Source organism: Gopherus flavomarginatus, chromosome 3, assembly GCF_025201925.1.
Source record: "Gopherus flavomarginatus isolate rGopFla2 chromosome 3, rGopFla2.mat.asm, whole genome shotgun sequence".
NCBI classification, from domain to species: domain Eukaryota; kingdom Metazoa; phylum Chordata; order Testudines; family Testudinidae; genus Gopherus; species Gopherus flavomarginatus.
In genome coordinates this window covers 150,355,584-150,383,006 of record NC_066619.1, presented here as the reverse complement: position 1 = coordinate 150,383,006, position 27,423 = coordinate 150,355,584, and the positions used below count along the sequence as shown (strand labels likewise).

The 27,423-nt window shown below is 45.8% G+C and overlaps 1 protein-coding gene across 1 annotated transcript; it reads left to right on the top strand.

Moving 5' to 3' along the window:
- Positions 1–55: 55 nt before the first annotated feature.
- On the top strand, positions 56–25,514 carry LOC127047129 (sulfotransferase 1 family member D1-like). Its single transcript, XM_050945094.1, has 8 exons — positions 56–2,561; positions 17,467–17,629; positions 18,950–19,075; positions 20,196–20,293; positions 21,960–22,086; positions 24,130–24,224; positions 24,693–24,873; positions 25,304–25,514. The coding sequence occupies exons 2-8, from the start codon at positions 17,482–17,484 to the stop codon at positions 25,414–25,416; spliced, it is 888 nt and encodes a 295-aa protein (XP_050801051.1). The 5' UTR covers positions 56–2,561; positions 17,467–17,481; the 3' UTR covers positions 25,417–25,514.
- Positions 25,515–27,423: the final 1,909 nt, after the last annotated feature.

Sequence of the window (27,423 nt, the reverse complement as noted above, 5' to 3'; positions counted from 1 at the left end):
TATAGCAGTAGGAATATGCTACCAACCACCTGACCAGGAAGGTGATGGTGACTTTGACGGAGTTTAGAGAGGTTATGAAGACAGAAAACCCAATAATAATGGGGGATTTCAACTGTCCTCATATTGACTGGGCACATGTCATCTCAAAAAGGGATGCAGAGGTAAAATTTGTAGACACATTAAATGACTGCGTCTTGGTTCAGCTTGTCCTGGAACCCTCAAGGGGAGAGGCAATTTTTGATTTTAATCCTAAGTGGAGCACAGAATATGGCCAAGAGAGGTAAATATAGCTGAACGTCCCAGTAATAGCAACAATGAAGTAATTAAATTTAACATTCTTGGAGGGGGAGAAATGCCAAAGAAACCCACCACAATAGCATTTAACTTCAAAACAAGTAACTACAAAAAATGAGGAAGGTAGTTAGATGGCATTTAAAAGGAACAGTTACAAGTGGGAAATGCCTACAAACTGCATGGAGACTATTTAAAAGCACCATAACTGAGGCAGTAAAAGGACCAAAAAAATTCCACCATGCTTAAGCAGCTGAATAAAAGAGATGATTAGAGGCTAAAAGGTATCCTTTAAAAATTGGAAATTTAAGTCCTAGTGAGGAAAATAGAAAGAAGCATAAACTCAGGCAAGTCAAGTGTAAATGTATAATATAACAGACCAAGAAAGAACTTGAAGAGCAACTAGCTAAGTACACAAAAACTAACAGCAAAAAAAGTACATCAGAAGCAGAAATCCCGCCAAACAGTCAGTGGATCCTCTGGATGATTGTGTTGCTAACGGTGCTCTCAGAGATGACAAGGCTCTGGCAGAGAAGCTAAATTAATGTTTGAATTGGTTTTCACTGAATAGGAGGGGAGATCCCCACATCTGAGCCATTCTTTTTAGGTGACAAATCTGAGGAACTGTTGATTGAGGTGTCCGTAGAAGAGGTTTCAGGACAAATTGATAAATTAAGCAGTAATAAATCACCAGGACCAGACGGCATTCACCCAAGAGTTCTGAAGGAACTCAAATAAATTGCAGAACTACTAGCTGTGGTTTACTTAAATCAGCCTATGTACCAGATGATTGCAGGATAGCAAATGTGATGCTGATATTTAAAAAAGGCTCCGCACAATGCAGTAAAATGGTTAATAACTAGAAGAGCATACGTGGCAGCAGTGAGGGTCAGTGGCTAGAGCTCTGGACTGGGAGTAAAGTGACCTGCACTCTGACAATGACCTGCTGGGTAACCTTAACCAAGTCTGATAATTGTTCTGTTGATGAGATTTTTGTGCTGCTGCCATAAATTAGAGCTACTCTGACTTACACCAGGGGCCACTCTGGCTCCTGAAACAATTTTAAGCTACCTTGGCACCTCCCATCCCAGCTGCAAAATCGCACCTTGTGTCTCAGCTTTTCCCTTCTGTACCATGGGGATGGTGATGCTTAATGCCAGACTGGAAGGTGCTCAGATACCTATAAAAACCTATATAAGAATAGAATAGAGTGCTGGAGCTCATTATTAGAAGCACTGAAGTGACTTAGGAGCACGTCCCGCTGAATGTCAATATGACGTGTACTTCTGAGTCACTGAGGCACTTTTGAAAATCCCATCCGCTCACCCTCTTTTGTAAGGCACTTTGAGACCCCTGGATGCGCTCAGTAAAAGCTAAATATTATTAATCTAATTCCTCATTGCCCTTTCAATGCAAGCGATAACAAAGTACAGTAACTCCACTTTAAAAATAGATATTCATCATGTCTCTTGGTTACATGAACTTATAAAATTGCCAAGTGCCTTTGGAAACCATTGTTGTATGCAGTGTTGTTGTAGCCATGTTGGTCCTGGGGTATTAGAGATGCAAGATTGGTGATGTAACATCTTTTACTGGACCAATTTCTATTGGTGAGAGAGACAGAGATGAGACCTGAAGAAGAGCTCTATCTAATTTGGAAAGCTTGTCTCTCTCACCAGCAGAAGAAGTTGGTCCAATAAAAGATATTACCTCCCCCACCTTGTCTCTCTTTTTGAACTATTGTCCATTTCGATCCTATTCTTGAGACTTTCCTTCTTATTCTGTGGTATAATGATCACCTTAAAAATTATCCCTTTAATAGAGAACAAAGTTAGTTACTATCTGCCAGTCTCTGAGTTAATGTTCACAATCTCGATTGTATTGCAAAGCTAAAGAACTGAGGGGCAGTTTAGTTGTAGGTTTTTATTAAGTTGATGGGAGGCTGGATCCCTTTCTGAGCAGTAGCTCTTGCACTCAGGGAGCTTTTGCCTTCAGGCTTCCAAGTTGATCACACATCCAGCTTTGTACTCTGAACTCTAAACTTATCTTCAAAAAACATCTTTTGATCACCACTTCCTGGAAATAAAATCTCGGGAGCCAGACTCCGCCTCTCAGAAGGCGAATCGTGTAACATAGCACTGGGGAAGAGGAAAGGAGTGCAGCTAATCTTAGAAAACAGCAACTGAATGACGAAGAAAACTGCTAGAGCCCAGAAGGGATCCTAGGCTCTGATCAGTGAAAAAGCCTACAACAACCAAACTGAATACACAGTAAGTTCCCCAGCTTTACGGCACAAGGGGGTCCTTAACTTCGGATCAGTGAGTAAGGTTTATCGCAAGGGTCGGCAACCTTTCAGAAGTGGTGTGCCGAGTGTTCATTTATTCACTCTAATTCAAGGTTTTGCCTGCCAGTAATACATTTTAACGTTTTTAGAAGGTCTCTTTCTATAAGTGTACATACAATAATAATTAGTTATATAATATAAACAAAGTTTTCAAAATGTTTAAGAAGCTTCATTTAAAATTAAATTAAAATGCTGATCTTACGCTGCCAGCCTGCTCAGCTCGTTGCCAGCATGGGGTTCTGTTCACCTAGGCCAGCAGTGGGCTGAGCGGGGTCTGCGGCCGGGACGCGGGCTGGCAGCTGGGACCCCAGATGGGGGGGGGAGCGAGGTACAAAGGTCAGGGCAGAGGGCTGGGGTGTGTGGGGGTTGTAGGGCAGAAGGCTGGGTGTGTGGGAGGGTTCAGGGGTCAGGGCAGAGGTGTGGGGGGTGCAGGGCAGAAGGCTGGGTGTGTGTGTGGGGGGTGTTCGGGGGTCAGGGAAGAGGGTTGGGAGTATGGGGGGGTCAAGGGTCAGGGAAGAGGGCTGGGGATATGGGAGCTGCAGGGCAGGAGGCTGTGTGTGGGGGGGTCAGGGCAGAGGGCTGCGGTGTGTAGGGGGTGTAAGGCAGAAGGCTGGGTGTATGGGAGGGTTCAGGGGTCAGGGCAGAGGTATGGGGGTGCAGGGCAGAAGACTATGTGTGGGGGGGTTCAGGGGTCAGGGCAGAGGGCTGGGGTTGGGGGGGTTCAGGGCAGAGGGCTAGGGGTGGGGGGGTGCAGGGCAGAAGGCTGAGTGTGTGTGAGGGGTCAGGGCAGAGGGCTGGGGGTGGGGGGTTCAAGGCAGAGGGTCTGGGGGTGCAGGGTAGAAGGCTGAGTGTGTATGTGGGGGTCAGGGCAGAGGGCTGGGGTGCTCAGCTCGTGGGGGTGCTCCCAGCCCCCTGCCCTGAGCAGCTCATGGTAGAGGGCTGGAAGGGATGTGCCCTGTTCCACCCCCTTCCCCAAGGCCCTGTCCCTACCTCTCTCTGCGGCCTGTACGGGAGCAGCGAGCACGCTGCCACTCTCCGCCCTCCCCCTTGCAAGGGCCATCAGCTGCTTGGCGCAGGGAAGGAGAGGAAGGGGGGCAGGAAAGCTGGGGGAAGAAGCGGGGAGAGGGGGAAGCTTGGCTGCCACAGGACTAAGCTTCTGCCTCCTGCCCTGCAGGGGAGAGCAGTGGGCGGGGTGATTAGTGGGGCTGGGGGCCGGGACTGCGGCAGGCAGCAGCGTGCCACTCAAAATCGGCTTGCGTGCCGTGTTTGGTATGCGTGCCGTAGGTTACCCCCGTGGTTTATAGGGATGTAGGTTTGTTATCAGTTAAATGGGCAGTTCCAATGAGCTGACAAGTTTTAATAGAAGTGAGTCAAAAGCAGCCTTCAGAGGAATTATTGTGTTGTGTTCAGTTTATGATACTCATTTCAGCTCCATTGACTGTATTTTGAATTAAGTGACTTGTGACCCAGAGACCTCTGCATGCCAGCTGGCAGAGGGCACAGGAGTGCATAGAGTCTTTTTTACGGGAATTCCAGGGTCAGATGTACGTAAAATAGTTCACCAAAAGGGGCATGTGAGGTCGCTACCGAGAGCCACTAGCCCACTGGTTAACAAAATCACACCAAAATGTGTGTACAGATCAGATTTAAGCAGTTAAGTATCTATACTGAAAATCATGTTCCTAAGGTCTTAAAGTTAAAGCAGGTCACCAGGAGGTGACATAACTCAGGCAAATTCCTTTCAGGCAAGCGGTACCAAATTGCCTATTTTCCTGACTGGTCATGTGTGTGTCAGGCTTACAATTCATGGCAATGTTGGGTCTATTTTCATAGTGAGCCCCAGGCAGAAGAAAAGATTTTGAAAACTACCAGAGAGTAGGGAGTGTCCAGTTTCTAACTAAAGACAGAGGATTGTTAGGGTATATCTGGGGGATACAAGGAAACGCAGAGAGTCCTTCATCAAGGAAGCAAGCTAGCTGTGTTTGTCTTATGAAAGGGGCATAGCCAGCCTGGCTGTGAAATTCTGTAAAGATTTTGGGTGAGCAATACTCTACAAGACATCAGAGTATTTTGTTAATTAAGTCTAGAAGGCATGTTATGATTTTGTTTGGTACATAATCATCTGTTTCTAATATTTCTACTTGCTATCTCTTATTTGAGCTGTACCTATCTCATAGAGTGAGAAGGGACTATGAAAGATCATTGAGTCCAGTCCCCTGCCTTCACAGCAGGATCAAGTACCCCCTGACAGATTTTTTTGCCCCAGATCCCTAAACGGTCCTCTCAAGGATTGAGCTCACAACCCTGGGTTTAGCAGGCCAATGCACAAACCACTGAGCTATCCCTCCTGCCTTGTAGCTCTATGCTGGGTTAAATAAACTTTTACTTTATTTGACTATATACATGTCAGTGCTGGATGTTAAGTGGAGCGGGGATCTGAGGTGAAACTGATAAGCTGGGGGTACTGTTCCTTTGGAAGCAGCAAATCTGTGAATACTGCTAGTGTCCAGTGGACCAGAGGTGGACACACTGGGAAGAGGTTCAGAGGGTTTAAGAACTGGAGTGTGCTGATTGCTAACTTGTAGAGAGACAGCAGGGCCTGCAAGGCATATCGGGGAGGGCTTGTGTTGCCCCTGGTCAATGGAGTTGGGGAGCTGACCCTCAGCAGGCACAGCCAACGCTTCCTCACACCAAGGGCAGACAGCAGCGAGGGGCCTCACAACTCTGGGCATCCTTGGAAAGCATCACAGGGATGTTACTTGTTCAACTTCTTATTTAGCACCTGTTTTTCTCCTCTTCTGAATTGTTGTGTATTTTGTTATTTTAGTCAATCTAGAGCGTTTACCAATGTCAGTTATGCTGCTTCCCCTCCAGGTACTGAACAATCATTAAAACTTGTCCACAGATAAGCATGTCAAATTATCAACCCACAGTCAATCCACCCATTTGTCCTGCTGACAAACCAAGTCATTACAATCATTTCATGCCTTTTTCCCCTCAAGTGTTCTGCGGGGAGCATGTGATGGATGGATCATGTGATTAGTGATCAAAAATTCCCTCTCCTTCAGCGTGCCTTGTTCTTGGTTGTTGGAGCCCTCCTGTTCCTCCCTCTTCTCCCAGGAGATTGCGCTAGTGCCCTCATCTTCTCTGTCAGAAAAACCATGATGTGCACATTACTTTGCAGATCAACACACTCTTCCAGATACTCCGAACTCACTGTATAAAGCTGCACCTCATTCTCTTGACACATGGGGACTCACTCTGCCTTCCTGCTTTTCCCACTCATTTTGGCAATAAAAAACTCTCTCCAGACAGCAGTTTACTGTGATCTGCCTCCCGCTAGCAAAAGAACACAGGTGTGAGGGCAAAGCTTTGCTGGCAGATGCTGCTGTCTGCATAGGACCAGTCACACGGGGATGATTGAGAATAGCAAACGTACGTAACAAACCTAGTTTTCAAATGGCCTCTAGTCCAAGAGAAGTTCATACAAATGTTCCACAAACACACACATTTGAGAAGCAGCATGTTCTTGTGGATAAGGCACTGGACTGAAACTCGGGAGACCTGGCTTCATGTCCCAGCTCTGCAACAGCTTTCCATCAGCAGATTTCAAAGCACTTTACAAAAGAGGTCGGTATTTTTATCCTTATTACACAGATGGGGAAACTGAGGCACAGAGCAGTGACGTGGTCAACCCATCACTTACTCTCTCCGTGTCTCAGTTCACCATCCTTTCTCCATCCCTTGCCTGTTTAGACTGTCAGCTCTCACAGCAGAGACTGGCCCTAGCTGTTTGTTCGTACAGTACCTAAAACCACAGGGCCCCAGTCTCAGTTGAGGCTCATAGGAAGAACTGTAATAATGATAATAAATACATTTGTAAAAATCAAAGTCTTCTCATGACTCACTTCCAAACAGAAAAAGGCCAGCTCAGGCTGAAAAACAATTCACGGCAAAGAGTTCTCCCTGCTCTGTTTGAGAATGAACTAAATAAAATGCAATTACAAAGGCCCTACTTGAATTGTGGGATGATTGTCAAAAAATTGCAGCTCACTTGCAGACAAGCCGTGGAAAAGTAATTACCTTGTTATTTGCAATAATAAAGTCCATTATTACTTTTCCACCATTTTCCACTATTGGCCACCCGGGACTGAGAGCTGGGGCCTGGGGCTGAGAGCGGGAACATGGGGCTGACTGTGGGGGCTCCCATTGTCAAAATCATGGTGGAAGCCTAATATTGCGGAATCCCCGATTTCCACAAAATTGCAAGTTAAGTAGGGCCTTGGCCAATACGCATTATAAAAGAGCTAAGCCCTAAGGGGGACACAATCATGACAACCAATCTGCAGCTGCCATCCCGTTTTGCCGATCAAGGCTAGCATAGGCACCTTTGGTCTCCAAACAACCATAAGCTCAACCATAAGCTTAACTCTTCCACTGCCTAACACGTACAGTAGGACTAGTGTAAGAATCATCCCTGCTGAGAGCTGCATGGAGATCCGGTGAGTGCATCTCCCCTCCTCCACATGCATCTGAGGAAGTGGGTATTCACCCACGAAAGCTCATGCTCCAAAACGTCTGTTAGTCTATAAGGTGCCACAGGATTCTTTGCTGCTTTTACAGATCCAGACTAACACGGCTACCCTCTGATACCTCCTCCACATGTAACTGGAGCTCCAGATCCTCCTTGGCACCATCCCCCTGCACTTCCTAGACTCTGCAGAGGGCTCACTGCAGGTTCTAAGATCCACACTGGGGGAGGAGAGGGCTGGAGTAGAATCACGGAGATGCATATCATCAACCCTCCAACTCCCCAGAAGATGCCTGAAAAAAATAATACTGTTCCAGGCCATATGGACTTATCTTGGCAGCCCTTGTCCCAGGAACCTGGGAGCTTCCACAGCCACAGGGGGAATCCAGTGGCACTGGCAGGGGTATTCGAGTGTCCAATAAACAAGAGAAGGAATGTGGGGTCTTTGTACAGATGGCCGTGACCTCATGTAGATCCCCCAGGATCGAGGTGAATCTTGTGGAATCGAAAGATCTGGGAGATGGCAATCTTGCTCCTTCAATGAGGCAATTTGGGTTCATCTTCATGAGGATTTTCAGTAAACATTCCCCTGTCATGGCTATTAATGCCAGAGGGGACAATCTATGTCAGTGCAATGCTAAGTCTGAGATTTTAAAACAAAAACAGAGAGAAAACTGTTCAATTCTCATGGCAACATAAGCTCATGTGCAAGTGAATGATAGCTAGGGTGACCAGATGTCCCAATTTTATAAGGACAGTCCCAATATTTGGGGCTTTTTCTTATATAGGTTCCTATTACTCCCCACCCCGTCCTGATTTTTCACATTTGTTGTCTGGTCACCCTAATGATAGCAGGACCTTTCCTTACATGGTTTATTTAGAGGCATACTCATCAGTATAGGCTGACTGCATAACAGTGGGTGATGTGACAAGTTATTGGGCAAATATGGCACAAATATGAGTTAATGAAAACTTGCCGCAGCAAAGATCTTTTCAGAGCTATTAACGTCAGTCTCTGGAGTTTGCTAATCTCTCATGACCTCCTACACCACAAAGTAAACAACAGTGTTATAAAGGAAACTAGAAACTCCTCTAATTTACTGAAACAGCTTAAGTCACTGCTGAGTATTAGGGGGCTGAATAGACATTCAATAAACGGAGGCCAGTACTTTTTCAACATTCTTTGTATTATGTGTTATGATTTTCTCTATGCAGAGTGCTGGCACAATGGCTGTCTAGGTCTTTTGTATAGTGCTGAGAGAGGCTTCCAAAATCAGTTATTGGGATGGATGTAGGAATCACTGGATGAAATTTTCAGGCCTGTGTAATGCAGCCAGTCAGATTAGATGATCATAATGATCCTTGCTGGCTTTAAAATCTCCAGCGCAGAAAGTAACTTCTTATTTTCAAAAGCCAGGCAGATGAAATTTTTATAAAATCTATAGTTGCCTGTTCCCAGTATTGACTGCAGAGTGGAGAGCTGCTCTAAATGGAAGAATAAATGTTGATATGTGCCAACTTTTCCCACCCCTTTTAACATGTTTTTTCTTATTGGCATCACTGAGACGTGTGGGCATAACAGAACCACCTATCCCCTCAATTTGTGCTTTGTTTTAGGTGGTTAATCAGTTAGCTAGAGTGAAAGGGATAAAATACAGGTATCTAGAGGACACATCTCCACATGGTATTTTGCTTTTATGTAACCTAATCAACTTACACCAATGCAAACTTTTAATGTACATGCAGTTAAACTGGTTTAAGTCATTTTTAAAGCAGTTCAGCTTGATCTGATTATTTTACTGAATTCAGAGAACCAGTATAAACATGGTTTAAAGTAGTTTAAATGTGTCTGCACTAGGAGTTTGCTCTGATGTAATAAAACAATTTAACACTGATTCACATATACTGGTGATGTTTGCTAATATAGATAAGCCCTCATATTCGGTGAAAGGTCTGCTTTAGAGCTACAGAAGCTAGAACATTCTCATGCTTAGAGATTGTAGCCCATTATTTTGAGAGAGAGCTAGTCTCTTGCATGCAAGACACTGCCCAGGTTTAATGAGCTCTCATAAAATGATTTGTTCCAGAATGAGGCAAGTTGGATTCACCTGGCAGCAACAATTTTTAAATCTACATGAAATGTCCACTAAAAAAGAAGTGGTTTCCACAGAAATGTCTATGCATATTCAGTTTAAGAACATAAGAGTGTCCATACTGGGTCAGACCAAAGGTCCATCTCGCCCAGTATCCTGTCTTCTGACAGCGGCCAATGCCAGGTGCCCCAAAGAGAATGAACAGAACAGGCAGTCACCAAATGATCCATCCTGTCGCCCATTCCCAGCTTCTGGCAAACGGAGGCTAAGAATGCCATCCCTGCCCATCCTGCCAATAGCCATTGATGGACCTATCCTCCATGAACTTATCTAGTTCTTTTTTGAACCCTTGGCCTTCACAACATCCTCTGGCAAGGAGTTCCACAAGTTGACTGTGCACTGTGTGAAAAAATACTTCCTTTTGTTTGTTTTTAACCTGCTGCCTAATAATTTCATTTGGTGACCCCTAATTCTTGTGTTATGAGGAGTAAATAATGCTCCTTATTTACTTTCTCCACCCCAGTCATGATTTTATAGACCTCCATCATATCCCCCCTTAGTTGTCTCTTTTCCATGCTATGTAGTCCCAGTCTTTTTAATCTCTTCTCATACGGAAGCCATTCCATACCCCTAATGGTAGTGAGGGCTACAGCTGGGGATGAAGGCTCTGGGGTGGGGCCGAGGATGAGGGATTTGGGGTGCAAGCTGCCCCAGGGCTGCAGTGGGGAGAAAGGACCCCCTAGCTCTCTCTCACTGCAGCAGCTTGGGCTGGGGGAGGGGCTTCTCCCTGGCCACGGCAGCTCCGGTGGGGCTGGGTTGGGGTGCCTCTCTGTGCAGGGCTGGGGAAATAGCACCGCTGTCCCAGCCCACGGTCACAAGCAGCTCTGCTCCCCACAGCCCCTCCAGCCCAGAAAAGTTCAGGGTATGAGGCTGCCCATGGGGTGCTCCCCAACACAGACTCCCCACACCACTGTGGGCACCTCCAGCTTCACAGGCTGCTGGCCTAGTGGGCAGCTTTGCACGGAGTGGGGTGGGGCTCTGCCCTCCGCCCCCTGTGCCCCCTGGGGGAGGTGCTCATGGGTAGGTTCAAGCTCCCCAGCTCCCACAGGAGGGGTAAAACCACCCTTGGCAGCATCAGCCACTGGAATTGCAGTCACAGCTGAGCCCGTGCTTGGTCACACGCACCCCACGAGCCACACAGGGGATCAGCCTTTGCCTCACTAATCCCAACGGCTGGCTTGCAAGGTTGGGCTAGCTTGGGGGCAGGCCTGACACACTGGGGGGCCCAGGGCAGCGTGGCACTTCATTCCGCGGTGTGCAGCTGGGTCTTGGGACGGCAGCTCGGGCACTTCCCGCTAACTTGCAGTTGCTCATTAAACCCACCACATGAGTTGGCTGAAGCACAATGGGCAGGGGTCGCCGCTGTTTGTCTTGGGGTTTTAATTCCTCTCCACTCCAGATGACCTGTCTCGGACCTGGCCATGGCAGCTTCAGCTAGGCTGGGCCAGGGGAGGGACGCTTTTCCCCGGCTGTGGCAGCTCTGGCTGGGCAAGGCAAGGCTGGGCGAGGCCAGGGGAGGGGTACCTCTCTCCACCTATGCAGCCCTTGATAGCCTGCTGCATGGCCACGCAGCTTAGAGAGAACTTAGGAGAGGACCTTCCCTTTTATCCCATGGCAGCTTATTTTGCTTAAGAGCCTTTGGTGAGGGACCTTGTCAATGGCTTTCTGAAAATCTAAATACGCTATATCCACTGGATCCTCCTTGTCCACATGCTTGCTGACCCCCTCAAAGAATTCAAATAGATTGGTGAGGCATGATTTCCCTTTACAAAACCCCTGTTGACTCTTCCCCCAACAAGTTATGTTCATCTGTGTGTCTGACAATTTTGTTCTTTACTATACATTTTTGCGGTGATAATCTTTCTATTTATGTAGTGGATGCCTCTTGAAATACACCTTAAGTAAAACCATTGTCATATAGTGCAGCATGACCTGCAGCTAGCTTAATGGCACTCACCCAGCTGTTCATCTCTGAGTCAGGGGTTTGATTTTTGCATTATTTTTAATGTAGGAAAAAGAGTACAAGGCCCACATCCTCAGCTGGTTTAAATCAGCACTTACACTAACACCAGCTGAAGATCTAATCTTAAAAATAATCATTTCTATCATGGCTCGTGAAGTTTTGTGAGGATTTCAAGTATCCAATCTACCTGCCTATTTATCTGTCAATCAGACTTACACGCCCCACAACATTTCCATAGGAGCTGAGTGCCTGAACGTCTTCAATGTATTTGTATTGTATGTGGGAATAATTGGCCAGTATCATAACTCTCATAAAACAAAATTTGTTCTGAAAGTTGGATAAAATCAAGCTGTGTTTTAAAAAAGTGCAAATATACAAGTCTGGGCTATATGTAGTAACTTAGGCTATTTTATAGGATCTAAACAGAGACAATTCATTCAAATAAAGATTTAGATATATATTGCTAAGGATGAGGGATCACAATATGACCCTCTAACTCATGTCAAGTAGGTGACAGAATCTGGCCTTTTATAAATGAAAATGCTAGGTATCGTTATTGTTGTTTTTCTTCTTGGAGCATGCATAAATTCCCATTAATGTTCTGGCTAGAATCAAAATGTTGGTTCCCACTATAGTCATTTACTGTAGTGCTCTGAGTGCGGTTTCCCTGTCTTCTCAATAATATTTGCAATCGGTTCAAAATTCTACGACTTGCTTTATTTTTTCCCCCCGTCCCCACTACTCTCATCTTGTTCCTTCCTTCAGCTGAGAGCATGGCTACTTCTGCTCCTGAGAATTAGGATAGAACTCTTCTAAGGGCAGGTCCAGACTAGAGCTTTAAATCGATTTAAACAGCTTTAAATCGATTTAAAGCTGTAACCGTCCACACTACAGAGTACTGTAAATCGATTTTAAGGGTCCCTAAAATTGATTTCTGTACTCCACCTAAACGAGCGGAGTAACCCTAAAATCGATTTTATAAAATCGATTTTATGCTAGTGTGGACGGAAACAGAAGTTAATGGCCTCTGGGAGGTATCCCATAGTGCACCAGTGGCTGCTCTGCACAGGGAAAGGAACTCTACTGCTGGCCAGGTAAACAGGAAAAGCCCCGGGAACTTTGAAATTTCAGTTCCTGTTTGCCCAGCGTGGAGCTCTCAGCAGCAGAGATAACAATGCAATCTCCTGAGAATAGGAAAAGAGCTCCAGCATGGAACACACAGGAGTTACTGGATCTGATAGCTGTATGGGGAGAAGAGCCAGTGCTTTCAGAACTGAGGTCCAGCAGAAGAAATGAGAAAACCTTTGAAAAGATTTCTAATGCCATGAGGCAGAGAGGACACAGTAGAGACTCGTTGCAGTGCAGGGTGAAAGTGAAGGAGCTCAGACAGGTGTATCAGAAGACCAAAGCAGCAAAGGGCAGGTCAGGATCTGGCCCCAAAACATGCCGCTTCTACGAGGAGCTGAACGCAATATTGGGGAACTGTGCAACGACAACCCCCCCCCTTGTCTGTGGATTCAGAAGTGGGGGTAGTGATCTCTGCCACTGCCGAAGATTTAGAGGACGGCGAAGATCACGATGAGGACCAAGAGGACCAAGAGGAGGACGAAACAGCAGAGAGCACAGAGCATTCAATTCCCACTAACAGCCAGGATCTTTTCCTAACCTTTACAGAAGTACCCTGCCAGCCCTCTCAAGCCAGTAGCACAGAAAATGATGCTGTGGAATCGTCCTCTGGTGAGTGCACTTTTTTTTATTAAAAGCATAGGCTGAATGAATGCAAGCCTTTTTTAGTGAGTGATTTGCCATGAGTGCTTGCATGCAGCAGCTGGAATTAGAGTTACTGGAACAGTCTGTTAACATGTCTGGGGATGGAGCGAAAATCCTCCAGGGACATCTCTATGAAGCACTCCTGGAGGTACCCCAAAAGCCTCTGCAGAAGGTTTCTGGGCAGGGCGGTCTTATTCCGTCCGCCATGAAACGAAACTTTACCACGCCATGCCTGCAGCACGTAATCAGGTATCATTGCATGACAAATCCTAGCAGTACATGGACCTGGCAACTGCTGGCATTCAAGAAGCATAATTTCTTTTTCTCTGTCTGTTATCCTCAGGAGAGTGATATCATTCATGGTCTCCTGTTAGAAAGTAATGTACTTTTAGTAAGGGAACAGAGATGACCATTCATTCCTTTCTTCTGTGCTGAGCCAGTAAATGAAAAACCTTTCCTAAAACAATGACCCAGGTGGTGGTTGTTAGAAAGCTATTCATTCCTACGGGGCGGTGTCCCCTAGCACTTGGCCAGCATGAATCATCGCTATTAATTGCCATGGCAGAGGGGGGATGGGGTTAGGTAGATGGCATTAAAGCTAACTCCAAAGTGCAGCACAGATGATTGTGGGAGGGAACTTGTATTTCCCTGTGCTGCACCTTTTCCATGGCTTAAGAAAAGAAACCAGTGTTGTTCCTTAAAGCACTTTGCCCCAATACTGTTCATGCTACCTGATAATAGCAGGGGGTGCAGGGTACTATAAGCCACTGCACGGCTCACTACCAAATAACTTACCATTGTCTCTGGACACGGTCTGTGTGCTCCCCTGACCTGCGTCTGAGCTGAAATCTCAGTCCTCAGCCACAAGCAATAAGTATTAAAAGAATCCTAAGGCGACCTTGTGGTAAAGTTACATGTTCAAGGTACGGTGAATAGCGCAGTTCACTGAGAAAGACTGTATCCATTGTTCTGTGAAATGTGTCTCTTATGATTCTTCTATCACTCTTTCCACCCCCCACCCCCCCCACACACAGCTGCACATTTCTCCAGCCTCCCTCTCCCTTCTCCTGTCCGACGGGGAGGTCACATAAGAAGGCTAAGAAAAAAGAGGACGCGTGAGGAGATGTTCACAGAAATTATGGCAGTAACCCGTACTGAGAGAGCTCAGCAGGGGTACTGGAAACAATTGGTCGCAAAGTACAACTGGCAAGAGGCTGCCAGTCAATGCGAAGACAGGAGGGATGCTAAAAATGATTTCAGGTGGCAGGAAGATCAGCACTGGCGGGCAGCAACGCTGGATCTTCTTCGTGATCAGACTGACATCCTCCGCGATATGCTGGAAGAGCTGCGTGGTCTCAGGTTGCCTCTGCAGCCCATGTATAACCTCCCTCAGTACTCACCCTGTCCCACACCTTCCAGAACCAGGCGAGTAAGAACGCGTGGGGGAAGGCTATCTGCACCAGCCAACTACACCCCTGTGGACAGTCCAAGCAGAAGGCTGTCATTACATTGAAAACCCCTTACTGTTATGTTTCTTCCCTCCTGTACTCCTCCCAAACCTCTCCCTTGGCACCATTTACTTACTTTGCTCTCAGGACATGCTATTCAAAGGCAGTGTGAGGGTGGGTTGTTAAAGAAATAAAGCATGCAGCTTTGCAAAGCTTCAGGGAAGCTAGTTTGCAGCATCAGGAGTTAACACATGGGGAGGTGGGTAATACAGAGAAAATAAACAAAGCAGTCATACCGTACCATGGTCCATGATAAATCTTGTTATGTCTTCTCTGATGCGCCTTCTTCTTACCAACCTCCCTCCCCCTTCCTCCAAACCTCCCTCACTCCCTTCCCCGGAGAACCCCGAGTTATGAAATTTCATGCACAGGATTGTAACAGCAAGCATGATGATTGATTGCTGAAAGGGTCTGATTTTTAATAAAGAACTCAATTTCTTTAACAAATAACAGTAACTTTATTTTCAATAAGCAAGCAGTTAAGGAAGGGTGCAGGGAAGCTCGTTTGCAGCAGCCAGAGTCAAGACATGGGGAGGTAGGTAATAACAGGGAAATAAACATACCAATCACACCGTTCCCTGGTCCATGAAGCCACTTCTGGGCTCCCTTAACTGACTTTGTCTTTCCTTCCTACATCCTTCCCTAACCCTAGCCATTTACTATTTTCCTCCCAAAAAAACCCTATTAATGTAATTCTATTCGCAGGCTTCTAAATGCAAGAGGGAGGGTGCGCTGCTTACAGTGACTGTCTTTTAATAAAGAATTCAATGTTTTCCACAGACACAGATGGCTATTTTAATTACCGTAAGCAAGCAGTTGTGGAAGGGTGCAGGGAAGGCAGCTTGCAGCAGCAGGACTGAATACATGGGGAGGGTGGTAATCAATGGAAAAGAAACTCAGCATTCAAACTGTACCCTGGCCCATGAGGAAGCTACTTTTCAGGGCTTCTCTGATGCGCACAGCATCCTGGTGTGATCTTCTAATTGCCCTGGTGTCTGGCTGCGCATAATCAGCGGCCAGGTGGTTTGCTTCAGCCTCCCACCCCGCTATAAAGGTCTCCCCCTTACTCTCATAGAGATTGTGGAGCACACAACAAGCAGCAATGACAAAGGGGATATTGGTTTGGCTAAGATCTGAGCGAGTAAGAAGCGTTCGCCATCTTCCCTTCAATCTGCCAAATGCACATTCTACCACCATTCTGCACTTGCTCAGCCTGTAATTAAACAATTCCTGAGCACTGTCAAGGCTGCCTGTGTATGGCTTCATTAGCCAGGGCATCAAGGAGTAGGCTGGGTCCCCAAGGATAACTATAGGCATTTCAACATCTCCAACTGTTATTCTCTGGTCAGGGAAGTAGGTCCCTTGCTGCAGCCGTTTAAACAGAGTAGTGCTTCTGAAGACACGTGCGTCATGAACCCTTCCTGGCCATCCAACGTGGATGTTGGTGAAACGTCCCTTGTGATCCACCAGGGCTTGCAGCACCATCGAAAAGTACCCCTTGCGGTTTATGTACTGGGCGCCCTGGTGCTCCGGTGCCAAGATAGGGATATGGGTTCCATCTATGGCCCCCCCACAGTTAGGGAATCCCATTGCAGCAAAGCCATCCACAATGGCCTGCACGTTTCCCAGAGTCACAACCTTTCGAAGCAGCAGCTTAATGATTGCTTTGGATACTTCCAGCACAGCAGCCCCCACAGTAGATTTTCCCACTCCAAATTGATTATCGACTGACCGGTAGCTGTCTGGCGTTGCAAGCTTCCAGATGGCTATTGCCACTCGCTTTTCCACTGTGAGGGCTGGTCTCATCCTGGTATTATGCCGTTTCAGGACAGGAGAAAGCGAGTCACAAAGTTCAAAGAAAGTGCTCTTACGCATGCGAAAGTTCCGCAGCCACTGAGAATCGTCCCACAGCTGCAAAACTATGCGGTCCCACCAGTCAGTGCTTGTTTCCCGTCCCCAAAAGCGGCGCGGAACGGGTAGAACCTCCCCCATAACCGTCAGGAGCTCCAAAGTGCAGGAGCCCGGGGTGTCGGAAAACTCGTTCTCCAAGTCCTCATCACTGTCGTCCCCGCAGTCAAGCATTCTCTCTTGCATTTCTGACTCATGGTTCAGCATGGATAGCACGAGAATGCGTGAACTATTTACAGCATTCGCGATCAAGGATAAGAGCAGACCTGGATCCATGCTTGCTGCAAAATGGCGTTTTCTCACTGCAGCCAGTAAAAACCGCACAAAGTGACTGTGTTCCGCTGACAGGAAGGGGGGGGGTGAGGCTGTACCCAGAACCACCCACGACGGGGATTTTGGCCCCATCATGCACTGGGGTAGTATCCCATAATTCCAAAGGCCAGGGACCCGTGCAGGAACTGTGGGATAGGTACCCAGAGTGCAACGCTCAGGGAAAAGATGGACGCCAGGAAACATGGACGCTCAAAATCGATGTAAGTAGCCCTAGTGTGGACGCGCAAAATCGATTTTATAAAGCCTGCTTTATAAAATCGATTTTAATAACATCGATTTTAACCTGTAGTGTGGACGTGGGCTAACATTCAAGACTTTATGGACCAGCTTTTCAGTAGCATACAGTAGAGTCCCATTGACTTTATGCCAATTTAAACCAGCTGGGGATCTGGTTCAATGAATATGTAAATAGTGCTTCCCTCTTCTAGGGATAGGCGCAAGTCTATTTTGTCACATCACCCTCTAGTGCAACATTCAACATTGCACACAAGCCCTAAAACTATTACACAAACAGGAATGTGGCTCGGGTTATCACTAGCAATTTAATATTGACAAGTCTCCCAAACTCCACTGTGCAAAATAAATGCTAAGTGGAAGAGAGGGTCTTCCAGCACTTTTTAATGGAAGCAAACCACTTCCATTTACATTCTTTTCTCTTCCTTTAGCCCAGCATTACCAGGATGGAAAATGATGCAAGTGTATTAAGGAGGAAATTAGAAATGGTCTGTGGTGTTCCCCTATTCTGGAGTATTGTTGAAGAATGGGCCCAGGTGGAATCATTCCAAGCGAGGCCAGATGATCTTCTCATTTCCACCTACCCGAAATCAGGTGAGTGCCACTGATCTATTAGGAGATTCTTCTTATGCAGCTAAAAGGCACAAACCCAGGGCAGAAATGGAGGCTACTGCCCAACTCTTATACTACATATATGCCACATTCACACCATAACCCCTTTATCAATTCCTCAGTTAGGTATAGAAATCTCTTACTCAAAGCCTCCTCCATCTGTGCCATCGTGATCCCCTTTCCTCAGTAGCTGGTCCCTGTGAGTAGAACTGGGCCTAGTGCTTCTGCATCAGAGCACGTGAGCCCAATCCATCCAATTAAAGGGTGCTGGGCTACACCTGGGCCTATAAAGAGCTGCCAGAGAGCAGGAAATAAGAGGTGAAGGAAGTGGGTGGGATAGGTTGTGCCTGGAGAAGGGAAGCCATGGTGGAGTAGAGCTAACTCCTGCAGTGGGTCCCTGGAGCAAAGGGCTAGGTGCTGAGGAAAGCAGCACTGAGCCTACTGCTCCAGGAGGGGAGCAGAGCTGATTAGAACTCATTGGGGAACTACCAGGAGGAGGAGTGCCAGACTGTTTTCTGTTGCTCTTCTTGCCTGTGTTATGCGAATAAGCTTTCTCAAAGGTGACTGGGCAGGGCAGGGAGTGTTTGGAAGCTGGGGAGAAGCCATGCCCTGTGACAATGCTGTGCATAAAAAGAGAATAAGACCACAAACCCCTTTGTCCTAACAGGGATGTGTTCAAAAAGTGGCAAAATATTCCTTCCATGTTGCTTTCTTACCATCATTTACCATAGACTCTCCTGTTGCTGAAAGCTATAGACTTTGTGGGCTAACACTGGAGTGCCCTCAATCAGTGTTCATGAAGGGAAATTGTCAACTTGATTCTGACCCACATGAGCTGGAGGTGAGTTCTTCTTTCACAGAATGGATGAAGTGGCTTTTTGCCCTCAACATAGGCTCAGCGCTGAAGGGTGGCAGCATTCTATCAATTCACACCTCCATTTGTGAGAAGTTTATTTCCCACAAGCCTAGTGGGAAATTTGCATTGGGTCTTCAGGCAGTAGCAGAAACATTGTGATGTTATATCAAGTTTGTTGATATTGGACTTCCATGATGATAGGCCCTTTGAGTCACTTCGTTACTGACATCACATATTCAAGCGCAGGCCAAGAAAGCCCAGGAGCACTGATTTCACCACCCTCAAAGTCTGTTGCTAAAGGCCATAGGCTAGAAGGGATCATCATCTGGTGTAAATTGGCATAACTCCATGGTCTTCAATTTACACCAGGAGAGGATCTGACTGTGCTTATGACCTGCCTACTGCATGCTAGAAGAGTATTTAGCGAGGTTGCTTTATATTTCCAGGCACAACCTGGATCAGTGAAATTGTGGACATGATCTATAACAACGGTGATGCAGAGAAGTGTAAACAGGATGCGATTTACGTTCGGGTCCCTTTCATGGAGCTGATCATCCCAGGAATTTCAAATGGTAAAGATTCGTACGCTGCAGGCAGGCTCCCAGAGAGATTGGAGCTGCAGCATTGACAACCCTCTCTTTAGGAATTGTGTTGCCCAAAACTGAATATGAGGATTTATACTTACCTCCCTGGGCTGTTGGGAGGGTTGGTTAAATGGTGCCAAATTCTGTCCTCAGATATATACAAGCAAATCTCCCAGACTGTGCTGGGAGATGCACATATAGATTTGAGGATAGAATTTAGCCTTTACTGTTTCTAAAGCACTCTGAGTTCTTTGGAATGAAAGGCACTCTGATCTGATCCATAGTGCACTGAAGTCAATGGAAAGATTCCCACTGGATCTGACCACATATAAGTGCAAACTGTCAATGGTATTAGGATCCTGTGCACAAGGAACTTAAATATGAACTGAAATGTTTTAAAAATAACTTAATACAAAAATGGATTAAGGTGGGATTTTCAAAAGAGTTATAGGAATTAGGTGCCGAATTCCCAGTTATGGTCAACAGAGGCTGAGCACCTAACTTTCATATTTTCTTTTGAAAATCCCACCGTAAAGGTAAGATTTCCACTATTTGCAAGGGGAGTTGTTAGGTGCTGAGCTCTTTTGAAAATCTGGCCCTAAAAGGGGTATAGAATATTATATGTTCACACCCTGACATTTTTAAGATATGCTACTATGTTTTTACAGAGCTATATTCACACCTCATTAAAAGACGAGGGTGGGGGAGAGAAGATTTCTCATACAGTTTCACATAAGTACATTTCACTAGTATCAGAAAAGTTAGAGATGAACAAGCCTGATTAGATGATCTAGTCTGACTTTCTGAAAACTACCCCCTGTGGAAACCAGATGTGCACACAACATGCCTACTCAGCAGTGAGGGAGATTTTACCAACTCCACTTTCAGAACCAATGTATGGTTCTTTAGTTGCTTAAATCTACTTCTATCCTTTTCCATATCTATCTGGACTTCATCCAGTAGAGAGATACAAAATGGCAGCTCAGGATTATTAGAGGTTGCGGGCCCAATTCCTCTCTTTGTAACAGTAGCCTTCTGAGTATAAACAGTTTACGATCAAAGCTGTAATAGTCCTGTTTTTTCCTTTAATCCCTTTTGTATTTTTTAGGTGTCGCACAGCTGGCTAAAATGCCCTCTCCCCGATTAGTAAAGACCCATCTTCCTGTTCAACTCCTTCCTGATTCCTTCTGGGAAAACAACTGCAAGGTTATTATTATTTCTTTGCATTGTGGTAGCAGAGGCTCCAACCAAGATGGACATCCCATTGCGCTACACTCTGTGAATACACATGCAAGAGAAAATTCCTGCCCTGCAGAGTTTGCAATATAAATAGACAAAGGAAGCACTACTATACCCATTTTACAGATGGGGGACTAAGAAATGGAGAGATTAAGTGGCTTGCCCAAGATCACATAATGAATCTGTGAGAGATTTGGCAGCTGAACCTAGATCTCAGGCAGTGCCTTCTCCATATGAGCAGCCTTCTATCTGAGATTTGCCACTGGAAATTAATACACTAATGGATTAAGCTGGAGTTTCCATAGGATTCTAGTGCTGCTGTGTGTTTAGTTTGTTTTTTTTTTAAACACACACAAAGATTCTCAGTGACGAAATCCAACTACCATTGTAAGTACTGATGGTCAAACAGTGCATCACTCAAATGAGCCTAATTTGACATATCATCCCTGAATTTCTACAATCCATGCACTTTGCAGACTCCAGCAGTGCTGGAGAGGAGGATTCCAGGGCCAGGTTATAGCAAGGACTAAGGGTATGTCTACACTGCAACCAAAGGTGTGATTTGAAGCACAGGTTGGCTTACCCACTCTAGCTAGCATCGCTAAGAATAGCAGTGAGGACATGGCAGTGCAGGCTAGAAATGTGAGTACATCCTCAGGATCCCTGGCATGCCTGTACAGGCCGTGTTGAAGCCTATGTCCCGGTGTCCTCCCTGCTATTTTTAGCTGTGTTAGATAGATTAAAGCTAGAACAGGTAATCACACCTCCAGTTGCATTGTAGACATACCCGGAGAGTGAAATCCTGGCCCCACTGACTTCAGTGGGGCTAGGATTTCCTCCCTAAGAGCAGGGTGCTCTTTTCTAGGCAACTGTGAAGGAAATTCTGATTGTTGGACTCAATCTCTTTCTCTCTCCCCTTCAGCTTGATTCTTTGCATTGATGGGGGAGGCAGCAGTTACGGTTAAAGAACAAGAGTAGCCATTAGGCCTACTGGGTACTATTCAAAATTCTGCCACTCCTGCTCAGCGTACCTCCCTGTACCTCAGTTTCCCCATCTGCAAAACACTACATTACTCAGGGCTGTAAAGTGCTGTGACTTCCCTGGGTGAAAGCTTCGATATAGCTGAGGAACAGTAGTGCTGCCTACTCTGCCAGTCCCCATCAGTTGACTTTGACTTTGTGAATTTCTGCCACGCCCCTTTGGTTCTCAGCAGTTTATTTTTTTCAAAATTTGGAGGGATTTTCCTTTTAATGCCATGACTACGCCTGGAAGGGACTGCTCTTAGAGTGATTTATCCAGTGAGACTTATAGTGACTCTGGTGAGAGACCTACAAACAGCTGAAGTGCCTTAACACTTGCTCAAACTGGTCACATTTTTTTTGGAAGTTTGGTTGGAAAATTAATGGAAAAATAGACGCGATGTTCATAAATCTCCCCACCCCTCTCTTTTTTGGCCAATGTCAGAGCTAACTGAAATGTTTAGAATTGAAAATATGTCAGATTTCAATTAAAATATGGGTGGGGGGAAATCTGAAAATATTTTTGCAAATTTATTTTCTTGTTTTTCAATCAGTTTTGTTACTCTAACATTGACTCGACTGATCATGGTAAACATCCTTCTCTTCTCCACAGATCATCTATGTTGCCCGAAATGCCAAGGATGTGGCAGTCTCTTATTACCATTTCTACCAAATGGCAAAGATGCATCCAGAGCCTGGCACCTGGGATGAATTCCTGGAGAAGTTTGTAACTGGGAAAGGTAAAACTTGAAGCTAGAGTCTCCCTACAACAGTGAGCTCACAGGCTGTGACACTGCTAAGCCAAGAACTATGGAGCAGATTCTCAGCTGCTCTAAAGATACTTTATTATACCACATGAGAATCTCTTCCCATGAGCGTATCCAAATTTCAGTTAGACAGAAACCCCTATAGGGCAAGATAAAAGAACATTAGCACATCTCCCATCAACCTCCACTTCTTGGTTTCTGGTCCAGAAACAAGGACCGGATTCACTTAGAACATCTCTAAGGGTATGTCTACACTACGAAATTAGGTCGATTTTTAGAAATCTATTTTATACAGTTGATTGTGTATGTCCACACTAAGCGCATTAAGTTGGCGGAGTGTGTCCTCACTACCATGGCTAGCATCGACTTACAGAGCAGTGCACTGTGGGTAGCTATCCCACAGTTCCCACAGTGTCTGCCGCCCATTGGAATTCTGGGTTAAGCTCCCAATGCTTGATGGGGCAAAAACATTGTTGCGGGTGGTTTTAGGTACATGTCATCAGTCACCCCTCCCTCCGTAAAAGCAACAACAGACAATCGTTTCGCGCCAGACACTAGGGCGATTAGAAGAGCAAAGCAAGGCACGCTGCGCATCAGAGAGGCTTTGAAAACCAGTTTCATGACTGGCCAGGCTTCAGTGTGACAGTTGTGTGTGTTTCTCCTTGATGCAAACCCGCCCCCCTTGTAGATTTTATTTCCCTGTAAGCCAACCACCCTCCCTACTTTGAAATAAAGTAACTATTGTTTTGAAACCATGTGTTCTTTCTTTCTTAATTAAAAAAAAATTAAGATAACAGACAAGGTAGCCTGGGTGGGGTCAGGGAGAAGGGAAGGACAAGGCCACATTGCTTATTGTAGCCACACTAAAAATCAAACTGTTTGAATGACAGCCTTCTGTTGCTTGGGCCATCCTTTGCAGTGGAGGGGCTGGGTGCCTGGAGCCTCCCCCACCAACCCCATGTTCTTGGGCGTCCGGGTGAGGACGCTATGGAACATGGGGAGGAGGGGAGGCGGTTATACAGTGGATGCAGCGCGGGTCTGTGCTGTTGTTGGCTTTCCTGCAGCTCCAACAGACGCTTTATCATGTCCATTTGCTCCCCCAACAGATGCTTCATTATGTCTGTTTGCTCCCCCATTAGCCTCAGCATCACGTCCTGCCTCTGCTCTTTGCGCTCACTTAATTCTTTCCTGGCCTCTGCCATTGAATGCCTCCATGCATTAAGCTGTGCCCTATTAGTGCGGGAGACTGCATGAGCTCGCATGAGCATCATGAGTGAGTTTTTTTCGCCTTCTAATCTGCGATAACCTCAGGGACGGAAATGATAGGGGGAGCGTAGAAACATTCTACGCTCTTCGATTCTGGGCGCACTGCATGGTCACCTGTGCTGCTGAGTTCGCCATGCTGACCAAACAGGAAATGAAATTCAAAAGTTCCTGGGACTTTTCCTGTGTGCCTGGCTAGTGCAATGGAGTTCAAAATGCTGTCCAGAGCGGTCACAATGGAGCACTCTGGGATAGCTCCTGGAGGCCAATACCGTCAATTTTGCATCCGCATTACCCCAAATTTGACCCAGCAAAGTCGATTTTAGTGCTACTCCCCTCACTGGGGAGGAGTACAGAAGTCGATTTTAAGAGCCCTTTAAGTTGACAAAATGGGGTTGGTTGTGTGGACACATTCATTTTTAAATCGACCTAATGTGGCTAAATTCAACCTAACCCCATAGTGTACACCAGGTCTTAGATGCTCAGGCAGTCAGCTTTCCTAGCTAAAGTCTCAAGTTATCCATTCCTGGAGAGGGGACGGGAATGAGCTGTGTAAAAGGGGTGTCTCAAGACATCCAGCACCCCCTTATTTCCCTATCAACCTGTTATCCTGCTATGATTGTGCCATTATTGGGTTTTTTTGAGAGTCACCCAAAATATTCACTATTTAACCTGACTTCTTTGCTGATATCAGTGAATCCATATTACATGTGAATGTTTCCCTTTTCTTCTACTCCTCTCTCTTTGCTTTAGTTGCGTTTGGATCTTGGTATGATCATGTGAAAGGCTGGTGGGAGAAGAGAAAGGACAAGCCGATTCTGTACCTGTTCTATGAGGACATGAAAGAGGTGAGGAAGAGAGAATATAAACTCATGTAATGTTTTGGCCCCACATGCGTTGTTTGTTTGCATGAGTATAACAAGTAGGAAGCAGCTATGCCTATCAACAATACTTATTCAGAGAGCAAGAGAATCAGGCAAAGGGATCAGGCTTTACAGGTAATATGCTCAAGTTCTGGAAAGAACTACATCACAGCTGACAATAGGCATGTCTCCAAGATCCAACTCCTGTACATTCAAATAAACAGAACTAGCCAATATAATTTGCAATAGTGCTATCTGGTGATTCCTAATAATATTACACACACATGGATTTGGAAGATTAGGGATCTCCCTTTGAAAGGAAATGCCAAACCCCTCCATTCTCGCTGTCCCAAGTCCCCACCACCTGGGCTGAAAAAGTGACATTGTACCAGCACCTTTTAATAGTTTCCACATCATTCTGTGTGGCATTTGACAAAGTGTCTTTCTTTCTAGGATCCTAAATGTGAAATACAAAAGGTGTTACAGTTTCTGGGAAAGGACTTGAAGGAGGATGTGGTGAATAAAATCCTCCATCACACCTCATTCCAGGAGATGCAGAAGAACCCCACTGCCAATTATAAGATGGTACCAAAAGCTCACATGGATCACAGTGTGTCTCCCTTTATGAGAAAAGGTGAGAGCCCCCTGACAGGAAAGGGGGAATGGCTGGTAACATGGAAGCAGGGCCAATAACAGCTATAATCTGAGGAAAAGCCAGCCACTAGTTCTGCTTCCATAGGTGGGGAAAATCTCAGGATCCAAGTTTTATTCTTTACCAGCCAAACCTGGCTAATGATGGAGCTGCCTAGGAAAAACACTGCTCAAGGAGAAATGGAACTAATCAGGAATTAGGGTGAAAAATTGTCACCATTTAACCAAGCTCTCGTGAGCTCTCTGAAAGAGGCAAGAGACAGAAGGGGGAAAGTAAATTATAGAGTGAATCATTCCTTTGTTTTCACAGATTTATAGGCCAGAAGGGACCATTATGGTTATCATCTAGTCTGAACTCCTGCACAGCACAGGCCACAGAATTTCACTCAGTGATTCCTGGTTTTCTCCTCCAGGTATTGCGGGCGACTGGAAGAATCACTTCACCGTGGCGCAGAATGAGGCATTTGACTCAGATTATAAAGAGAAGATGAAGGGATCGACACTGCAGTTCCGAATGGAGATCTGATGCAGCAGTAGCTTCCTTCCCCCATCTGGCTTAGGTGTTTAGTTGGCTTGGACAAGGGAGAAACTGAAATTAAATGGGGGCACCAAAGCAAACAGCAACTATTAACTACTTTAGATATGATTTTTTCCATATGTTTCTATTTTTGTGGGGTCTTAAGTTCCATAACTGCCATTTGGATAATGCAGATGGGACGTCAAGCCCCACCCCTCTGGACTGTCACTGGGATCAGTAATGGTTTCAGCTGTTGTGTGCTGAGATTCTCACATAACCACATGACTCCAGGGGCTGGGGCTTGAAGAAAACCCTCTAAATATCATGTGTCTTGTGGTAAAATCACAGGAGATGGCAATACTGAGGTTACTCCACCAGAGTGATTATGCAGCCACTATCATTAGCAAACAACAGCAAGCTATCATTGGGAATCTTGGCCTCAGTTTTTAAGGTCTCATCTACAAGGCCCTACACAGCAAACTATATGGTACCAAGTTTGTCTACTATACCTGAAAAGCTGAGCTGAGCCTGCTGTGACTCAAACCACCAGGTTCCAGAAAGTCTAGCTATGCCAAAACTGATGTGTAGACCGTTAGGTGCTTTGAGACGAAAAGCACTGTAAGAGCTAAATATTAAGTGATGCCCTCTAAAAGAGTCTTTCATTCACATTGCATATACATGTCAAATGTGCCCGCCTGTGAGCATACTCACACACACAGATTAAAGGCTGTCAATCTGAGTTTGCTTTCTACTACATTTGACATTGTCAGTGAACCCCCATAATGTCTGGAGGCAGGTAGCCTGGGCGATGTGACTTCCCCATGGTTTTGTAACATGACCTGCCACATGGACATAAGGAACTGGTTAAAGGGGAGACTCCAGAGGGTCGTATTGAAAGGTGAACTGTCGGACTGGAAGGAGGTCACCAGTGGAGTCCCTCAAGGATCGGTTTTGGGACCGATCTTATTTAACCTTTTTATTACTGACCTTGGCACAAAGAGCGGGAATGTGCTAATAAAGTTCGCGGATGACACGAAGCTGGGGGGTATTGCTAACACGGAGAAGGACAGGGATACTATTCAAGAAGATCTGAACCACCTTGTAAACTGGAGTAATAGGAATAGGATGAAATACAACAGTGAAAAGTGCAAGGTCATGCATTTAGGAATTAATAATAAGAATTTTGGATATACGTTGGGGGCGCATCAGTTGGAAGCGACGGAGGAAGAGAAGGACCTTGGGGTACTGGTTGATAGCAGGATGACTATGAGTCGCCAATGTGATACGGCTGTTAAAAAAGCAAATGCGATTTTGGGATGCATCAGGCGGGGTATTTCCTGCAAGGATAAGGAGGTGTTAGTACCGTTGTATACGGCGTTGGTGAGACCCCATCTGGAATACTGTGTGCAGTTCTGGTGTCCCATGTTCAAGAAGGATGAATTCAAACTGGAACAGGTTCAGAGACGGGCTACGAGGATGATCCGAGGAATGGAAAAACTGCCTTATGAAAGGAGACTCAAAGAGCTTGGCTTGTTTAGCCTGGCCAAAAGAAGGCTGAGGGGGGATATGCTCGCACTATATAAATATATCAAGGGGGTTAACGTTAGGGAGGGAGAGGAATTATTTAAGCTTAGTACTAATGTAGCCACGAGGACGAATGGGTATAAACTGGATATTAGGAAGTTTAGACTTGAAATTAGACGAAGGTTTCTGACCATTAGGGGAGTGAAGTTCTGGAATAGCCTTCCGAGGGAAGTAGTAGGGGCAAAAGACTTTCCTGGCTTTAAGACAAAGCTTGATAAGTATATGGAGGGGATGTTATGATAGGATCATTAATTTGGACAATTGATCTTGAATTACCACCAGACAGGTCTGCTCAGTGGTCTGCGGGGAGATGTTGCATGCGATGGGTACTGAGTTGCTGCGGAGAACTCCTTCTTGGGTGCTGGCTGGTGACTCTTGCCCACATGCTCAGGGTTTAGCTGATCGCCATATTTGGGGTCGGGAAGGAATTTT